This window comes from Salmo trutta, chromosome 2, assembly GCF_901001165.1.
Source record: "Salmo trutta chromosome 2, fSalTru1.1, whole genome shotgun sequence".
NCBI lineage: Eukaryota > Metazoa > Chordata > Actinopteri > Salmoniformes > Salmonidae > Salmo > Salmo trutta.
This window is the reverse complement of record NC_042958.1, coordinates 4,254,057-4,275,961: the sequence shown is the minus strand read 5'-3', so window position 1 is coordinate 4,275,961 and position 21,905 is coordinate 4,254,057. Positions and strand designations below refer to the sequence as shown.

The window sequence follows — 21,905 nt, the reverse complement described above, 5'->3', positions numbered from 1 at the left end:
CCTAACCCAGCCTAGCCCAGCCTAGCCTAGCCCAACCCAGCCTAACCCAGTCCAACCCAGCCTAGCCCAGCCTAACCCAGCCTAACCCAGCCCAACCCAGCCTAACCCAGCCTAACCCAGCCTAACCCAGTCCAACCCAGCCTAGCCCAACCCAGCCTAACCCAGCCTAGCCCAACCCAGCCTAACCCAGCCTAGCCCAGCCCAACCCAGCCTAACCCAGCCTAGCCCAGCCCAACCCAGCCTAGCCCAGCCTAGCCCAGCCCAACCCAGCCTAGCCCAACCCAACCCAGCCTAACCCAGCCTAGCCCAACCCAGCAGTAGCAGCAGCTTTCACTCACCTCCAGCATCATTGGTCCGAGAGCCTCCTTGTCGATGACGGATTGGCCCGTTGATGAGATGTCCGCCTTCTGTACCTCCTCCTCATTGGCTGCTGCTGCTTTCTCTGTGGGAGAGAAAGCCAATCAGATTCATGTTTCTTTCTTTTTCTTTACCTCAAATGTCCTCATAGCAACATAATCGACAGCCTCATCGACAGATATAAACCTTAAACTGAGAGACAAAGGCTGGCTCTAAACTGGAGACAACTAGTCTGAGCGAAATGGCACCCTAGTACCTCGAGCCCATCAAAAAGTAGTGCACTACAAATGTAATAGGTTGCTATTTGGGACGAGAAGAACATGCTGTTCATTTGGATCGCTCAGTTACCTCTTCCTTCTTCCTGTTTAATAGAGATTCAGTCTGTTAAAGAAAGTAACAGCTTGAGGATCTCTTTTAACATTTACTCTTCCGTTTCCGTTTAATAAAGATAATAACAGATCTTCAAGGGAGGAGAAATGTATCCATCTCTTCTACAATAATCAAATGAGTCCTAATGTAGGCAATGTGATCCCATTAATAATCCAGACATTATCAACGACATTCACCCTCAAATCCCTCATTACAATCACTGACCTATATGAGAGACATCACACAGACAGTCCCAAATGGCATCCCTATTCCCTTTAAAGTGCACTACTCTTGACAAGTGCCCGTAGGGAAACCCATAGGTCAAAGGTTACGTACTATGCAGTGGATAGGGTGCTCTCTCTCTGTGTGTGTGTCTCTCTCTCTGTGTGTGTGTCTCTCTCTCTGTGTGTGTGTCTCTCTCTCTGTGTGTGTGTGTCTCTCTCTCTGTGTGTGTGTGTCTCTCTCTCTGTGTGTGTGTGTCTCTCTCTCTGTGTGTGTGTGTCTCTCTCTCTGTGTGTGTGTGTCTCTCTCTCTGTGTGTGTGTGGTCTCTCTCTCTGTGTGTGTGTGTCCTCTCTCTCTGTGTGTGTGTGTCTCTCTCTCTCTGTGTGTGTGTGTCTCTCTCTCTCTGTGTGTGTGTGTCTCTCTCTCTCTGTGTGTGTGTCTCTCCTCTCTCTCTCTCTCTCCTCTCTCTCCTCTCTCTCTCCTCTCTCTCTCTCTCTCTCTCCTCTCTCTCTCTCTCCTCATCTCTCTCTCTCTCTCTCTCTCTCTCTCAAAGCATTCACGCACAGCGTATTGTCTAGACACCACCCGCTGCCATGTCACTAACTGGGGCACGAACTGAGTGTGTGTGTGTGTGTGTGCGCGTGCAGCATGAAGCTTTCACGCGGGTGGCGGGCGGCTAGGTGGGATGGTCGTTGTCAACGCAAGAAAAAGACCTCTAAAGTCATTATGGAAAGAACCTTCGCCCCTCCTCCAACTGAGTAAACAACTTCTGTTGTCGGACGGACGGACGGACAGACGGACGGACAGACGGACGGACGGACGGTGGGTCAACAGTGCTGAACACAACATAACAATACACTCCAATAAAAAAAATAAAAAATAGGTATTATGGATGTTATCTAGCCAATACAAAGGTAGGGGGCAATACTTTTTCAGATAAATAAAGGTCAGATGGTTTACCGATGCAGCAACATGAAGTATAGAGATGAGGAGTTAGTGTATGACTTACATCCCAAATAGCACCCTATCCTCTATATAGTACACTACGTTTGACCAGGGCCCATAGGGAATAGGGTGCACAACATAGGGAATAGGGTGCCTACCTGGTACGCGCATAACTAAATGTATCCTCTATGTACAGTTCATGAGGCTCCATACCTCCTCCATTCAGGGATTGGGTTTTTATTAGGCATGCAGAGAGCCCCTAGATTCAAAGCAAAGTCTGCCCTACTTCTAAACATGGTGCTGATGAGGAGGAGGGGGACGTATTAGAGTGTCGCACCGCGGCAGTTTCAACATGAGACCATATGGCAGGGGGAGACAGGTACACAGGGAGGAACGGAGGAGGAGAGGAAGGAAGGGGGGTGGAGGGGGGGTGGGGGTGAGGCGCTAGTATGCTGGCAGCACACACACTGAGCTCTTCCACAGTGTGAAAACAGAGCAGGAAGAGTAGCCAAGGAGAAACAGCAGGCTCCATTCTGCATCTCACACACACACACACACCTCTTTCAGGGTTAATGGTGTGTGTGTGTGTGTGTGTGTGTGTGTGTGTGTGTGTGTGTGTGTGACCCAGCAGGCTCCAGTAAACCAGCACAGCTGACGCAAGTACAACATCATCACTCACTGTCTCACACACACACACGCTCACTGTCTCACACACACACACACGCTCACTGTCTCACACACACACACGCTCACTGTCTCACACACACACTTACTGTCTCACACACACACTCACTGATTCACACACACACACTGTCTCACACACACACACACACAGTCTCACACACACACAGTCTCACACACACACACACACACACACACTCACTGTCTCACACACACACACACACTCACTGTCTCACACACACACACACACACACACACACTCACTGTCTCACACACACACTCACTGTCTCTCACACACACACACACACACACACACACACACACACACACACTCACTGTCTCACACACACACACTCACTGTCTCACACACACACACACACACACACACACAGTCACACACACACACAGTCACACACACACACACACACACACACTCACTGTCTCACACACACACACTCACTGTCTCACACACACACTCACTGTCTCACACACACACACACACACTCACTGTCTCACACACACACTCACTGTCTCACACACACACACACACACTCACTGTCTCTCACACACACACACACACACACACACAGTTATTTGTGTATCATCTTGGTACATTCTCTGTACATTGTCCTAATTGGAACCATTGTGTATAATGTGTAGGACCTTATTACCTAACGATATGTTACAGAGCTGAACGACTGGTTTTATATGTGACAGAGTGGTGTGTGTTTAGTTTATGAATTTGACCATTTTATAAAACACGCAAAACAGTCTGGGACTTATTTCCATTGTTGTCCTCTTGAGACAAGATGGCTGGACAAGATCCAGCACAGTTGAACACAGTATGACAGAGATAATAAAACATAAAAACAGAGATAATAAAACATAAAAAACAGAGAAGAATAACATATATATATCTCATCATTCCAGTTAGGTTTTAGGGGTTATTCATATGGGCACAGAAGACATCAAACAGTTTTTTTACTTTATTTTTTAAAATCTGCCCAGAGAGGATGTCGTTTTCCATTCTACTCTGAATGAGGGCCTTAGTCATCCCAGGTAGCTAACAGAGGTTTCAGTAGTCAGGTAGCTAACAGAGGTTCAGTAGGTAACAGGGTTTCAGTAGTCAGGTAGCTAACAGAGGTTTCAGTAGTCAGGTAGCTAACAGAGGTTTCAGTAGTCAGGTAGCTAACAGAGGTTTCAGTAGTCAGGTAGCTAACAGAGGTTTCAGTAGTCAGGTAGCTAACAGAGGTTTCAGTAGTCAGGTAGCTAACAGAGGTTTCAGTAGTCAGGTAGCTAACAGAGGTTTCAGTAGTCAGGTAGCTAACAGAGGTTTCAGTAGTCAGGTAGCTAACAGAGGTTTCAGTAGTCAGGTAGCTAACAGAGGTTTCAGTAGTCAGGTAGCTAACAGAGGTTTCAGTAGTCAGGTAGCTAACAGAGGTTTCAGTAGTCAGGTAGCTAACAGAGGTTTCAGTAGTCAGGTAGCTAACAGAGGTTTCAGTAGTCAGGTAGCTAACAGAGGTTTCAGTAGTCAGGTAGCTAACAGAGGTTTCAGTAGTCAGGTAGCTAACAGAGGTTTCAGTAGTCAGGTAGCTAACAGAGGTTTCAGTAGTCAGGTAGCTAACAGAGGTTTCAGTAGTCAGGTAGCTAACAGAGGTTTCAGCACCTCACCCCTTTAACACCACTCTGATTTCAGAGGTCCTACACAACGTAGGTCTGGATCCAAAAAAATAATTGTTTCAGTTTTGCAGAGATAACTTATTATCTCCAAGCCATTTGCTAATGTTAGTAAGCTCTGCGCTAAGTACGCTCTCCAACATAGTTTTACTTTTGTGAGACACCAGAAATGTAGGGAAAAGGAAAAGACGGCATCTTTCATACCGTTAATATACAGTAAAAAACAGTAGAGGCCCAAGCACGCTCCCCTGCGGAACGCCAAAACTCATTGGTTTTGCCTGAGACAGTGAACCTCTACTACTTGCTCCCTACCTGACATATAGAACATTACCCAGCTTTAGAGGGATACTGCTTAACCCCAGTGCCTCTAGTTTGGAGATTAGGAGACAGTGGTTAACTGTATCAAAAGTCACGACGCCAATAAATTTAAGGAGAACAACAACGACGTGCCGAGGTACACAACTAAATTCATTCTTAGTAGCTACCCCCTTCCAGGGATTTTCATTAAATGGCTGACAAAGGAGAGATGTGTTGCTCTGATGTAATTAAACATCCAGATACTGTGTTGTATGTCTGTTTCAGTGAATTCATTTATATAAAAAAACACTACTTTAGGATAATATACATGGAACAAAAATATTTTAAAAAATCGCAACATGTAGTGTTGGTCCTATGTTATAAGACCTGGAATGAAATATCACAGAAATGTTCCATACACACAAAAAAGGGTTTGTGCAGAAATTTGTTTGCATCCTCTTTAATGACTTGTTACTGTGATTTATTATTCTTATTTTGTTATTTATTAAACTGCATTGTTGGTTAGGGGCTTGTAAGTAAGCATTTCACTGTAAGGTCTACTACACCTGTTGTATTCAGCATTTCACTGTAAGGTCTACTACACCTGTTGTATTCAGCATTTCACTGTAAGGTCTACTACACCTGCTGTATTCAGCATTTCACTGTAAGGTCTACTACACCTGTTGTATTCAGCATTTCACTGTAAGGTCTACTACACCTGCTGTATTCAGCATTTCACTGTAAGGTCTACTACACCTGTTGTATTCAGCATTTCACTGTGAGGTCTACTACACCTGTTGTATTCAGCATTTCACTGTAAGGTCTACTACACCTGCTGTATTCAGCATTTCACTGTGAGGTCTACTACACCTGTTGTATTCAGCATTTCACTGTAAGGTCTAAACCTGTTGTATTCAGCATTTCACTGTAAGGTCTACTACACCTGCTGTATTCAGCATTTCACTGTAAGGTCTACTACACCTGCTGTATTCAGCATTTCACTGTAAGTTCTACTACACCTGTTGTATTCAGCATTTCACTGTGAGGTCTACTACACCTGTTGTATTCAGCATTTCACTGTGAGGTCTACACCTGTTGTATTCAGCATTTCACTGTGAGGTCTACTACACCTGTTGTATTCAGCATTTCACTGTGAGGTCTACTACACCTGTTGTATTCAGCATTTCACTGTGAGGTCTACAGCTGTTGTATTCAGCATTTCACTGTAAGGTCTACAGCTGTTGTATTCAGCATTTCACTGTAAGGTCTACAGCTGTTGTATTCAGCATTTCACTGTAAGGTCTACAGCTGTTGTATTCAGCATTTCACTGTAAAGTCTACAGCTGTTGTATTCAGCATTTCACTGTAAGGTCTACAGCTGTTGTATTCAGCATTTCACTGTAAAGTCTACAGCTGTTGTATTCGACGCATGTGACAAATACAATTGGATTTGAATTGACCGATGGGTAAAGCACTTTGTGACAACTGCTGATGTAAAAACAAGTGCTTTAGAAAAACACATTTGATTGATTGATGTGAGATGGTAGGCAGGTTGTGTCCCATTACATAACCAGCGGTCTGTGAATCACCAAACACCCATCATGAGTCAGCAAGCTACACTTTCTCGTCTGACTCAGAGACTATGACTCAGAGACTCTGTGGACTACTATATTCAGCCAGTCACCTCCCACCTTGTATAACCTAAAATTACACACACACACACACACACACACACACACACACACACACAAGATTTCAATTGACTGATAACAGCAGAGGGCCTAAAGAAAACTACTAGCTCCGTGCTTTACATTTTATATTTTAGTCATTTAGCAGACGCTCTTATCCAGAGCGACTTACAGTAGTGAATGCATACATTGCATACATTTTTTTTCCCCTCCGTACTGGTCCCCCCCGTGGGAATCGAACCCACAACCCTGGCGTCAGCTACACGGGACTATGTGATAACTACGATAACTAAGAATCCATTTCCCTGTGAGCTATGGGGGCAGGTATCTGAGAAACTGTAGCCTTGAGTGAAGACCTAGATATAGAGATATAGAGATATATATAGAACACCATTGTCAAAGTTATAAACATAATTACTCTTCCTCTTCAAACATCAATATGTTATTTAACCCCCAAGGTCGATGTCCGCATAATTAAAAAATTTAAAAAAATTCAGTTTAAGCGAAATATATATTTTTTAGCCTTGGACACGTCTCGATCCTGCTCTTTAATTATGTGTTACTTTAATCTCTTATTCTTATCTGTATGTTTTTGAAACTGTATTGTTGGTTAAGGGCTCGTAAGTAGGCATTTCACTGTAAGGTCTACTACACCTGTTGTATTCAGCATTTCACTGTAAGGTCTACTACACCTGTTGTATTCAGCATTTCACTGTGAGGTCTACTACACCTGTTGTATTCAGCATTTCACTGTGAGGTCTACTACACCTGTTGTATTCAGCATTTCACTGAGGTCTACTACACCTGTTGTATTCAGCATTTCACTGTAAGGTCTACTACACCTGTTGTATTCAGCATTTCACTGTAAGGTCTACTACACCTGTTGTATTCAGCATTTCACTGTAAGGTCTACTACACCTGTTGTATTCAGCATTTCACTGTAAGGTCTACTACACCTGTTGTATTCAGCATTTCACTGTAAGGTCTACTACACCTGTTGTAGTCAGCATTTCACTGTAAGGTCTACTACACCTGTTGTATTCAGCATTTCACTGTGAGGTCTACTACACCTGTTGTATTCAGCATTTCACTGTAAGGTCTAATACACCTGTTGTATTCAGCATTTCACTGTAAGGTCTACTACACCTGTTGTATTCAGCATTTCACTGTGAGGTCTACACCTGTTGTATTCAGCATTTCACTGTGAGGTCTACTTCACCTGTTGTATTCAGCATTTCACTGTAAGGTCTACTACACCTGTTGTATTCAGCATTTCACTGTAAGGTCTATTACACCTGTTGTATTCAGCATTTCACTGTAAGGTCTACTACACCTGTTGTATTCAGTATTTCACTGTAAGGTCTACTACACCTGTTGTATTCAGCATTTCACTGTGAGGTCTACACCTGTTGTATTCAGCATTTCACTGTGAGGTCTACACCTGTTGTATTCAGCATTTCACTGTGAGGTCTACCTACACCTGTTGTATTCAGCATTTCACTGTGAGGTCTACTACACCTGTTGTATTCAGCATTTCACTGTAAGGTCTACTACACCTGTTGTATTCAGCATTCCACTGTAAGGTCTACTACACCTGTTGTATTCAGCATTTCACTGTAAAGTCTACACCTGTTGTATTCAGCATTTCACTGTAAGGTCTACTACACCTGTTGTATTCAGCATTTCACTGTGAGGTCTACTACACCTGTTGTATTCAGCATTTCACTGTAAGGTCTACTACACCTGTTGTATTCAGCATTTCACTGTGAGGTCTACTACACCTGTTGTATTCAGCATTTCACTGTAAGGTCTAAACCTGTTGTATTCAGCATTTCACTGTAAAGTCTACACCTGTTGTATTCAGCATTTCACTGTGAGGTCTACACCTGTTGTATTCAGCATTTCACTGTGAGGTCTACTACACCTGTTGTATTCAGCATTTCACTGTAAGGTCTACTACACCTGTTGTATTCAGCATTTCACTGTAAGGTCTACTACACCTGTTGTATTCAGCATTTCACTGTAAGGTCTACTACACCTGTTGTATTCAGCATTTCACTGTGAGGTCTATTACACCTGTTGTATTCAGCATTTCACTGTAAGGTCTACTACACCTGTTGTATTCAGTATTTCACTGTAAGGTCTACTACACCTGTTGTATTCAGCATTTCACTGTGAGGTCTACACCTGTTGTATTCAGCATTTCACTGTGAGGTCTACCTACACCTGTTGTATTCAGCATTTCACTGTGAGGTCTACTACACCTGTTGTATTCAGCATTTCACTGTAAGGTCTACTACACCTGTTGTATTCAGCATTTCTCTGTAAGGTCTACTACACCTGTTGTATTCAGCATTTCACTGTGAGGTCTACTACACCTGTTGTATTCAGCATTTCACTGTAAGGTCTACTACACCTGTTGTATTCAGCATTTCACTGTGAGGTCTACTACACCTGTTGTATTCAGCATTTCACTGTGAGGTCTACTACACCTGTTGTATTCAGCATTTCACTGTGAGGTCTACTACACCTGTTGTATTCGGCATTTCACTGTGAGGTCTACTACACCTGTTGTATTCAGCATTTCACTGTGAGGTCTACTACACCTGTTGTATTCAGCATTTCACTGTGAGGTCTACTACACCTGTTGTATTCAGCATTTCACTGTAAGGTCTACTACACCTGTTGTATTCAGCATTTCACTGTGAGGTCTACTACACCTGTTGTATTCAGCATTTCACTGTGAGGTCTACTACACCTGTTGTATTCGGCGCATGTGACTAAGTCATGTAAAAAAAATAAAAAAATCTGAACTTGTATTTTGACTCAAAGTGATCTTGACTCTGAAAATGTTGAAGACCACTTTTCTAAAGCTTTCTGTTAACACTATCAACGTTAACACTATCATCGAATCAATGCAATATTAGCCACTTTTAATACAACATACCGAAACAAAAACTATACAAGAGATTTTGTAGAAGGCAGAACGCATCACAGTAGGATTCTATTGCATTGACACGCATGACTCAGCCAATAGTCTACACAGACCAGGGAGGCATAACCAATCAGAGGGGTCTTAAAATTCTAAATCCAATAGATAAATGATCCTTGGTATGACCTTCTTAAAACAATTCCATATCGCTTAGTAGAACACCCCTTCTCCATCTTAGATTGTGCTTACGACTCTTATGGGTTAATAACTACTGCCATTGTGCCGTTGAGCAAGGCACTAACCTAATTTCTTAAAGATGCAGAAATCACTCTGCCATTTCCTGGTTGCTAAAAATCTATTAGTTCACCCAATTTCAGTTCACGTGACAAAACAAGCAAGTGTAGAGAATCATTGTACCATCTAAACCGCTGTGAAATATCTTTTCAATAACCAAAAAATATTGTATTTTCAGCAGTTTGAAGCTGGTGTACAAAACCTAAAGTAAAAGAAAAAAAAAACACAATTGTAAGAACGAGAAAGCATAGAAATAGTGCACATAGAACAGATATACCTCTTCGAAAGACTTACTTTCAATGAGAAAGAAATTAGATATAGATCTGTCAATGTGAACTTACCCCAAAAAGTTATATATTGCAGCTTTAAAAAAAATGGGGGCACTGATCTGTATTTCATTTACAAGTAACTGCCAAAATAAAGGAAACGCCACCATATAGTGTCTTTAATAGGACGTTGGGCCTCCACTAGTCAGAACAGCTTCAATGCACCTTGTCATAGATTCTAAGTGTCTGGATCTCTACTGGAGGGATGTGACACCATTTCTTCCAGGACAAATTCCATCATTTGGTGTTTTTGTTGACGGTGGTGGAAAACGCCGTCTCAGGCCCCGCTCCAGAATCCTCCCATAAGTGTTCAATTGGGTTGAGATCTGGTGACTGAAACGGCCATGGTATACATCGTTTTCATGCACATCAAACCTTTCAGGTGACCACTCGTGCACCTGTGGATGGGGGAATTGTCATCCTATAGGGGCATAGCCATGGTAGCCAAAATAATGGCCTGCCCAGCATTTTTATACAGGACCCTAAGCATGATGGGATGTTAATTGCTTAATTAACTCAGGAACCACACCTGTGTGGAAGCACCTGCTTTCAATATACTTTGTATCCCTCATTTACACAAGTGTTTCTTTTATTCTGACAGTTACCTGTATGTGTATGTGTCAGGTTGGCTGAATTTACAAAGGCTGTCCAATTCTGTTTTTATATTGCCAATAATCAAATCTTTTGAACAATATGATCAGATATTTTGCCAATAACGGTGCGAAAGATTAGAATTGGGCAGCCTGTGTAAACGCAGCCTTTGGGTACTCTGACAGACAGTACTCATGCCATCCATGCAAAATAGATCAATAAAGCAAGAATTGTACCTTGCTCCTTGATCTGTCGTATCTGTTTGACAGTCTCTTTGAGGATAGCACATTTGTCAGGCTTGACGTTGAAGTTATCGATGTCGTTGAAGTTAGCGAATATCAGCTCGGCCAGCTCCTCGATGTACTTGTTCTCATGCTCGCGGTTTCTCTTCTCGTTGCTTCGTTTGAGGCTGAGGAGACAAGGGTGGGGGGGGTAAAGAGAAGGCCAGGGTGAGACGTGTTCGGTTGAAGTCAGAAGTTTACATACACTTAGGTTGGAGTCATTAAAACTCGTTTTTCAACCACTCCACAAATGTCTTGTTAACTAACTATAGTTTTGGCAAGTCGGTTAGGACATCTACTTTGTGCATGACATAAGTCATTTTTCCAACAATTGTTTACACAGACAGATTATTTCCTTTATACTTCACTGTATCACAATTCCAGTCGGTCAGAAGTTTACATACACTAAGTTGTCTGTGCCTTTAAACATCTTGGAAAAAAGGGGGAGGCTTGCAAGCCGAAGAACACCATCCCAACCGTGAAGCACGGGGGTGGCAGCATCATGTTGTGGGGGTGCTTTGCTGCAGGAGGGACTGGTGCACTTCACAAAATAGATGGCATCATGAGGCAGGAAAATTATGTGGATATTTTGAAGCAACATCTCAAGATATCAGTCAGGAAGTTAAAGTTTGGTCGCAAATGGGTCTTCCAACTGGACAATGACCCCAAGCATACTTCCAAAGTTGTGGCAAAATGGCTTAACCTCTCTAGTACATGTGGGACGAACTCGTCCCACCTACGTAACAGCCACTGAAATCCAGTGGCGCGATTTTTGAATCGTTAGAAATGCTATAACTTCAATTTCTCAAACATATGACTATTTCACAGCTATTTAAAGACAAGAATCTCGTTAATCTAACCCCACTGTCCGATTTCAAAAAGGCTTTACAACAAAAGCAAAACATTAGATTATGTCAGCAGAGTACCCAGCCAGAAATAATCACACAGCCATTTTTCAAGCTAGCATATCATGTCACATAAACCCAAACCACAGCTAAATGCAGCACTAACCTTTTATAATCTTCATCAGATGACACACCTAGGACATTGTGTTATACAATATATGCATGTCTGTTCAATCAAGTTCATATTTATATCAAAAACCAGCTTTTTACATTAGCATGTGACGTTCAGAAAAAGCATAACCACCGCAAACTTCCGGTGAATTTACTAACAGTTTGCTAAATTACTCACGATAAACGTTCACAAAAAGCATAACAATTATTTTAAGAATTATAGATACATTACCCCTCTATGCACTCGATATGTCCGATTTTAAAATAGCTTTTCGGATGAAGCACATTTTGCAATAATCTAAGTACATAGCCCGGCATTACAGGGCTAGCTATTTAGATACCCACCCAGGTCAGCCTCCACCAAAATCACATTTCCTATAAGAAAGATGTTCTTACCTTGCTTGTTCTTCATCAGAATACACTGCCAGGACTTCTACTTCAATAACAAATGTTGGTTTGGTCCCAAATAATCCATCGTTATGTTCCAACAGCGACGTTTTGTTCGTGAGTTCTAGAATGCTTTTTCGCGGTGTCGCGCATGGCGCATTGGCGTGTCAAAAATGTCTAAATATTCCATTACCGTACTTCGAAGCATGTCAACCGCTGTTTAAAACCAATTTTTATGCCATTTATGTCATAGAGAAGTGTTAATATTCCGACCGGGAGTATGCATTGAGCCTAAACAGCCGAATAAAATTTCTCCTCAGAAGCGACTCATGCACGCGCATCATTGAAAGGTCCTCCGAGCATCCACTTACAAAAGGCGATAATATATTTCAACCTGAGGTTCCCTCGTAAACCTTCAGTTATTTCGCGGGCTCTGAGAGCCTATTGGAGCCCTGGGAATTGTCACGTTACAGCTAAGATCCTTACTTTTCAATAAAAAGAGGTAAGACGCACGACTCCTTGTCAGACAGGGTACTTCCTGCTTGAAACCTTGTCAGGTTTTTGCCTGCCATAGGAGTTCTGTTATACTCACAGACACCATTCAAACAGTTTTAGAAAATTCAGAGTGTTTTCTATCCAAACCTGAACAATAATATGCATATTCTAGCTTCTGAGTTGGTGTAGGAGGCCGTTAAAAATGGGAACATATTTTTTCCAAAATTCTCAATACTGCCCCCTATACCAAACAGGTTAAGGACAACCAAGTTTTAGGTATTGGAGTGGCATCACAAAGCCCTGACCTCAATCCTATGGAAAATTTGTGGGCAGAACTGAAAAAGCGTGTGCGAGCAAGGAGGCCTACAAACCTGACTCAGTTACACCAGCTCTGTCAGGAGGAATGGGCCAAAATTCACCCAGCTTATTGTGGGAAGCTTGTGGAAGGCTACCCGAAACGTTTGACCCAAGTTAAACAATTTAAAGGCAATGCTACCAAATACTATTTGAGTGTATGTAAACTTCTGACCCACTGGGAATGTGATGAAAGAAATAAAAGCTGAAATAAATCAAATCTCTCTACTATTATTCTGACATTTCACATTCTTAAAATGAAGTGGTGATCCTAACTGACCTAAAACAGGGAATCTTTACTAGGATTAAATGTCAGGAATTGTGAAAAACTGAGTTTAAATGTGGTTGGCTAAGGTGTATGTAAACGTCCGACTTCAACTGTATAATATAACTAGTTGATAGTACAGATTGTGTTCCATGATATAATATAACCAGTTGATAGTAGAGTTTTAAAATGGCACTTGTTTTTGTATTGGCTGAGTATACAAAACATTAGGAACACCTGCTCTTTCCATGACATAGACTGACCAGGTGAATCCAGGTGAAATGGTCCACCACCCAAAGGACATCTAGCCAACTTGACACAACTGTGGGAATCACTGGAGTCAACATCTGTGGACCGTCCCATTTACACCGAGTGTACAAAACAGTAAGACACATCCCCTAATATTGAGTTGCACCCCCCTTTTGACCTCAGAACCAAATTAATTTCTCAGGGCATGGCCTTTACAATGTGTCAAAAGCATTCCAGAGGTTGGCTGGAGGTCCTTTGAGTGGTGGGACCATTCATGATACACAGGGGGAACTGTTGAGTGGTGGAACCATTCATGATACACAGGGGGGAACTGTTGAGTGGTGGAACCATTCATGATACACAGGGGGGAACTGTTGAGTGGTGGAACCATTCATGATACACAGGGGGAACTGTTGAGTGGTGGGACCATTCATGATACACAGGGGGGAACTGTTGAGTGGTGGGACCATTCATGATACACAGGGGGGGGAACTGTTGAGTGGTGGGACCATTCATGATACACAGGGGGAACTGTTGAGTGGTGGGACCATTCATGATACATAGGGGGAAACTGTTGAGTGGTGGAACCATTCATGATACACAGGGGGAACTGTTGAGTGGTGGGACCATTCATGATACACAGGGGGAACTGTTGAGTGGTGGGACCATTCATGATACACAGGGGGGAACTGTTGAGTGGTGGGACCATTCATGATACACAGGGGGGAACTGTTGAGTGGTGGGACCATTCATGATACACAGGGGGGGAACTGTTGAGTGGTGGGACCATTCATGATACACAGGGGGGGAACTGTTGAGTGGTGGGACCATTCATGATACACAGGGGGAACTGTTGAGTGGTGGGACCATTCATGATACACAGGGGGAACTGTTGAGTGGTGGGACCATTCATGATACACAGGGGGGAACTGTTGAGTGGTGGAACCATTCATGATACACAGGGGGAAACTATTGAGTGTGAAAAACCCAGCAGCGTTGCAGTTCTTGACACAAACCGGTGCGCCTGATACCTAGTACAATACCCTGTTCAAATGGGGCTTCCGAGTGACACGTCGGTCTAAGGCACTGCATCTTAGTGCTAGAGGCGTCACTACAGACCCTGGTTTGATTCCAGGCTGTATCACAACCGGTCGTGATTGGGAGTCCCATAGGGCGGCGCACAATTGGCCCCGCATCGTCCGGGCCGTCATTGTAAATAAGAACTTGTTCTTAACCCGACTTGCCTAGTTAAATACATTTAAAAAATGTCCTTAAATACCTTCTGAATGGCACACAATCTATGTCTCAAGGCTTACAAATCCTTCTTAATCCTGCCTCCTCCCCTTCATTTACACTGGTTGAAGTGGATTTAACAGGTGACATCAATAAGGGATCATAGCTTTCACCTGGATTCACCTGGTCAGTCTGTCATGGAAAGAGCAGGTGTTCTTAATGTTTTGTACACTCAGTGTAAATATAGGTCTCTTTTTTTTTTTTTTTTTGGGCAAAAAGTTCAACTCAAACAACCAACGTTTGAAAGGCAAGATAGACGACAGGTGTCCTACCTGAGTTACAACTAGACGAGAACCATGGGGTTGGCATTAAGCCATAACTTTACTTAATTAAGAGGTCTCTCTGACCTGGGTTCTAGTACCCTGTCCAGGGAACATCCATCAAGCTGCCTCACGCTACAGAAACGGGGCCATTCTGTCCCGACCAAAGCTACTTACTGACCCGGGTTAGGTTTTTCAGTAGTCTACAGTAAAGTTACAAGGTCACAGGAGCCCAGGACTGGGCGATATGGCCAAAATATTATATCACCGTATGTAAAAAAAAAACTAATTGGACAGTATGACGGTACTTTTAGTTTTTTAATAATAAAAGTTGTACATTTGCTTTATGAGTAGTGAGTGATCCCAGAGTGCTTTATGGGTAGTGAGTGATCCCAGGGTGCTTTATGGGTAGTGAGTGATCCCAGGGTGCTTTATGAGTCGTGAGTGATCCCAGGGTGCTTTATGAGTCGTGAGTGATCCCAGGGTGCTTTATGAGTCGTGAGTGATCCCAGGGTGCTTTATGAGTAGTGAGTGATCCCAGGGTGCAGTAGTGAGTGATCCCAGGGTGCTTTATGGGTAGTGAGTGATCCCAGGGTACTTTATGAGTCGTGAGTGATCCCAGGGTGCTTTATGAGTAGTGAGTGATCCCAGGGTGCTTTATGAGTAGTGAGTGATCCCAGGGTGCTTTATGAGTAGTGAGTGATCCCAGGGTGCTTTATGAGTAGTGAGTGATCCCAGGGATGGCAACACATACATTCAAAGTGATTTCAATGAGTCTTTCTCCATTCTGATTTGTTTATATACTGTTCAATTCAACCAAAACAAATTTCAGCACTTTTATCATTTCTTTCATATACCGCCCAGCCCTACAATAGCCTACTCTAAAGCCACAGTAAGACTAAAGTAGTTAGTGTGGTACAGTGGTAGTAGTAAAGAAGTGTATACCTGGGACCTAGTAGGTCAGAGGAACATTCTTTGCGTTTCCGTGACTCGGCCCTGGCAGCAGGGTCCGAGAGGTTTTCACCGACGCCACTCATCCTCACTGCATATCAGCGTCTGTGGAGACAACACACAGAGAGAACAGTTATATAGACAACATAACAATCATCCATCTACCAGGAGTGGTTAGAGAAAGACCACACTACTGTACCAGCAGCTGTCAGAGAAAGACCACACTAATGCATAAAAAAGGTACTTAACCAAAATTACACTCTTCCCCAAATCCCATCTCCAAGTGAACTAGGGTGGCTAATTAATCGGCATGGCCGATTAAATAGGGCCGATTTCAAGTTTTCATAACAATCGGTAATCGGCATTTTTGGACGCCGATTACATTGCACTCCACGAGGAGACTGTGTGGCAGGCTGACTGTAGGCTGCTAGCTAGCATTAAACTTATCTTATAAAAAACAATCAATCAATCTTAACATAATCACTAGTTAACTACACATGGTTGATGATATTACTAGGTTAACTAGCTTGTCCTGCGTTGCATATAATCGATGTGGTGCCTGTTAATTTATCATTGAAACACAGCCTACTTTGACAAACGGGTGATTTAACAAGCGCATTCGCGAAAAAAGCACTGTCGTTGCACCAATGTGTACCTAACCATAAACATTAATGCCTTTCTTAAAATCAATACACAAGTATATATGTTTAAACCTGCATATTTAGTTAATATTGCCTGCTAACTTGAATTTCTTTTAACTAGGGAAATTGTATCACTTCTCTTGCGTTCTGTGCAAGCAGTCAGGGTATATGCAGCAGTTTGGGCCGCCTGGCTCGTTGTGAACTGTGTGAAGACCATTTCTTCCTAACAAAGACAGTCATTAATTTGCCAGAAATGTACATAATTATGACATAACATTGAAGGTTGTACAATGTAACAGCAATATTTAGACTTAGGGATGCCACCCGTTAGATAAAATACGGAACGGTTCCGTATTTCACTGAAAGAATAAATGTTTTGTTTTCGAAATGATAGTTTCTGGATTTGACCATATTAATGACCTAAGGCTCGTATTTCTGTGTGTTAATTATATTATAATTAAGTCTATGATTTGATAGAGCAGTCTGACTGAGCGATGGTAGGCAGCAGCAGGCTCGTAAGCATTCATTCAAGCAGCACTTTCATGTGTTTACCAGCAGCACTTCGCTGTGCTTAAAGCATTGCGCTGTTTATGACTTCAAGCCTATCAACTCCCGAGATTAGGCTGGCAATACTAAAGTACCTATTAGAACATCCAATAGTCGAAGGTATATGGTAAATGGTATAGTCAAATGGTATAGAGATAAATAGTCCTATAATTCCTATAATAACTACAACCTAAAACTTCTTACCTGGGAATATTGAAGACTCATGTTAAAAGGAACCACCAGCTTTCATATGTTCTCATGTTCTGAGCAAGGAACTTAAACGTTAGCTTTTTTACATGGCACATATTGCACGTTTACTTTCTTCTCCAACACTTTGTTTTGCATTATTTAAACCAAATTGAACATGTTTCATTATTTATTTGAGGCTAAATTGATTTTATTTATGTATTATATTAAGTTAAAATAAAAAAGTGTTCATTCAGTATTGTAATTGTCATCATTACAACAACAAAAAATATATATATATATAAATAAAAAAACGGCAGATTAATCGGTATCGGCGGTTTTGGTCCTCCAATAATCGGCATAAAAAAAAAAATCACAATCGGTCGACCTCTAGCACACACACACTTGCACCATGTGCATGCACGCCCGCAGGAACACACACACACAGAAGTGCCCCTATGCTGGTGGCATTGGTTGATTCGACACAAGAGGAACGAGCGAAAGTGGAGCGGAGATTCAATTATTTCCTTCTGATGGTGCTCTTCTCCCCAGAGAGACTGAAACGAGAGCACAGAGAGAGAGAGACAGAGAGAGACAGACTGAAACGAGAGCACAGAGAGACAGACAGAGAGAGAGAGACTGAAACGAGAGCACAGAGAGATAAGTTTTGACGATGTACAGACTCAGTGAGCATAGCCTTGCTATTGAGAAAGGCCGCCGTAGACAGACCTGGCTCTCAAGAGAAGACAGGCTATGTGCAACACTGCCCACAAAATGAGGTGGAAACTGAGCTGCACTTCCAAACCTCCTGCCAAATGTATGACCATATTAGAGACACATATTTCCCTCAGATCCACAAAGATTTTTTTTTTTAAACGATTTTGATAAACTCCCATATCTATTGGGTGAAGTATATTTATTTTCCCTTTTGCACATAATATGACATTTGAAATGTCTTTATTCTGTTGGAACACCTGTGAGTGTAATGTTTATTATCTAGTTTGGCAATATCAACATATGTTTCCCATGCCAATAAATCCCTTGAATATATATAAATATATGAGAGAGAGAGAGAGAGAGAGAGAGAGAGAGAGAGAGAGAGAGAGAGAGAGAGACACAGACAGACAGACAGACAGACAGACAGACAGACAGACAGACAGACAGACAGACAGACAGACAGACAGACAGACAGACAGACAGACAGACAGACAGACAGACAGACAGACAGACAGACAGTAGTGCAAGTGTGTGTGTGTGAGAGAGAGATCCACACTCTCCCCAAAACTGTGTGCTCAGCTAAACACACTGACGGCCGACTGCTCCTCTACACTTCAGACCTCTACAACATGACCATCTGTCTGTAACTGTCCCCTCGACAACATGACCATCTGTCTGTAACTGTCCCCTAGACAACATGACCATCTGTCTGTCCCCTCGACAACATGACCATCTGTCTGTAACTGTCCCCTAGACAACATGACCATCTGTCTGTAACACTGTCCCCTTGACAACATGACCATCTGTCTGTAACACTGTCCCCTAGACAACATGACCATCTGTCTGTAACACTGTCCCCTAGACAACATGACCATCTGTCTGTAACACTGTCCCCTCGACAACATGACCATCTGTCTGTAACTGTCCCCTCGACAACATGACCATCTGTCTGTAACACTGTCCCCTAGACAACATGACCATCTGTCTGTAACACTGTCCCCTAGACAACATGACCATCTGTCTGTAACACTGTCCCCTGGACAACATGACCATCTGTCTGTCCCCTGGACAACATGACCATCTGTCTGTAACTGTCCCCTCGACAACATGACCATCTGTCTGTAACACTGTCCCCTCGACAACATGACCATCTGTCTGTAACACTGTCCCCTAGACAACATGACCATCTGTCTGTAACACTGTCCCCTCGACAACATGACCATCTGTCTGTCCCCTAGACAACATGACCATCTGTTTGTAACACTGTCCCCTAGACAACATGACCATCTGTCTGTCCCCTAGACAACATGACCATCTGTCTGTAACACTGTCCCCTCGACAACATGACCATCTGTCTGTAACACTGTCCCCTAGACAACATGACCATCTGTCTGTAACACTGTCCCCTGGACAACATGACCATCTGTCTGTAACACTGTCCCCTAGACAACATGACCATCTGTCTGTCCCCTAGACAACATGACCATCTGTCTGTAACACTGTCCCCTCGACAACATGACCATCTGTCTGTCCCTGGACAACATGACCATCTGTCTGTAACACTGTCCCCTAGACAACATGACCATCTGTCTGTCCCCTGGACAACATGACCATCTGTCTGTAACACTGTCCCCTCGACAACATGACCATCTGTCTGTAACACTGTCCCCTAGACAACATGACCATCTGTCTGTAACACTGTCCCCTGGACAACATGACCATCTGTCTGTAACACTGTCCCCTAGACAACATGACCATCTGTCTGTAACGGTCCCCTAGACAACATGACCATCTGTCTGTAACACTGTCCCCTCGACAACATGACCATCTGTCTGTAACACTGTCCCCTCGACAACATGACCATCTGTCTGTAACTGTCCCCTAGACAACATGACCATCTGTCTGTAACACTGTCCCCTAGACAACATGACCATCTGTCTGTAACACTGTCCCCTGGACAACATGACCATCTGTCTGTAACACTGTCCCCTAGACAACATGACCATCTGTCTGTAACGGTCCCCTAGACAACATGACCATCTGTCTGTAACACTGTCCCCTGGACAACATGACCATCTGTCTGTAACACTGTCCCCTAGACAACATGACCATCTGTCTGTAACGGTCCCCTAGACAACATGACCATCTGTCTGTAACACTGTCCCCTCGACAACATGACCATCTGTCTGTAACACTGTCCCCTCGACAACATGACGAGCAACGGGTCCCCAGAGTGAGTTGGGTTAATTCATCTCCATCATCAGTTTTAACACACACACACACACACACACACACACACACACACACACACACACACACACACACACCAGGGTTTCCGTTAGTTGACAATTGCCCGGCTTTTGCCCCCCCCCCCCAAAAAAAAGAAAAGCCGGTAAATAAAACTGTTGCATAATTGTATGGAATTAAAATTGGCCTGTGTAGTCATCATGTATGGTATTTATCCAACACAACTATCACCCTCGCTCAGCATACAGAGTCTAATCTGAGAGGTATTTATCCAACTCGCTCAGCATACAGAGTCTAATCTGAGAGGTATTTATCCAACTCGCTCAGCATACAGAGTCTAATCTGAGAGGTATTTATCCAACTCGCTCAGCATACAGAGTCTAATCTGAGAGGGATTTATCCAACTCGCTCAGCATACAGAGTCTAATCTGAGAGGTATTTATCCAACTCGCTCAGCATACAGAGTCTAATCTGAGAGGGATTTATCCAACTCGCTCAGCATACAGAGTCTAATCTGAGAGGGATTTATCCAACTCGCTCAGCATACAGAGTCTAATCTGAGAGGGATTTATCCAACTCGCTCAGCATACAGAGTCTAATCTGAGAGGTATTTATCCAACTCGCTCAGCATACAGAGTCTAATCTGAGAGGGATTTATCCAACTCAACTATCACACTCGCTCAGCATACAGAGTCTAATCTGAGAGGGATTTATCCAACTCGCTCAGCATACAGAGTCTAATCTGAGAGGGATTTATCCAACTCGCTCAGCATACAGAGTCTAATCTGAGAGGGATTTATCCAACTCGCTCAGCATACAGAGTCTAATCTGAGAGGGATTTATCCAACTCGCTCAGCATACAGAGTCTAATCTGAGAGGTATTTATCCAACTCGCTCAGCATACAGAGTCTAATCTGAGAGGTATTTATCCAACTCGCTCAGCATACAGTCTAATCTGAGAGGGATTTATCCAACTCGCTCAGCATACAGAGTCTAATCTGAGAGGGATTTATCCAACTCGCTCAGCATACAGAGTCTAATCTGAGACGGATTTATCCAACTCGCTCAGCATACAGAGTCTAATCTGAGAGGGATTTATCCAACTCGCTCAGCATACAGAGTCTAATCTGAGAGGGATTTATCCAACTCGCTCAGCATACAGTCTAATCTGAGAGGGATTTATCCAACTCGCTCAGCATACAGTCTAATCTGAGAGGGATTTATCCAACTCGCTCAGCATACAGAGTCTAATCTGAGAGGTATTTATCCAACTCGCTCAGCATACAGAGTCTAATCTGAGAGGTATTTATCCAACTCGCTCAGCATACAGAGTCTAATCTGAGAGGTATTTATCCAACTCGCTCAGCATACAGAGTCTAATCTGAGAGGGATTTATCCAACTCGCTCAGCATACAGAGTCTAATCTGAGAGGGATTTGTCCAACTCGCTCAGCATACAGAGTCTAATCTGAGAGGGATTTATCCAACTCGCTCAGCATACAGAGTCTAATCTGAGAGGGATTTATCCAACTCGCTCAGCATACAGAGTCTAATCTGAGAGGAATTTATCCAACTCGCTCAGCATACAGTCTAATCTGAGAGGGATTTATCCAACTCGCTCAGCATACAGTCTAATCT

At 43.0% G+C, this 21,905-nt stretch overlaps 1 protein-coding gene across 1 annotated transcript in view; it reads right to left on the bottom strand.

The window, feature by feature from the left end:
- The window catches only part of LOC115148640 (nuclear receptor coactivator 2-like), a 125,454-nt gene that overhangs the window by 35,217 nt on the left and 68,332 nt on the right, over window positions 1-21,905 (bottom strand). The window contains exons 2-4 of the mRNA XM_029690718.1: window positions 15,926-16,036; window positions 10,617-10,789; window positions 339-442 (exon numbers count right to left, since the gene is read on the bottom strand). Of these exons, the coding sequence (XP_029546578.1) occupies window positions 339-442; window positions 10,617-10,789; window positions 15,926-16,017 (369 nt within the window). The 5' untranslated portion in view covers window positions 16,018-16,036. The remainder of the gene's footprint in view (window positions 1-338; window positions 443-10,616; window positions 10,790-15,925; window positions 16,037-21,905) is intronic.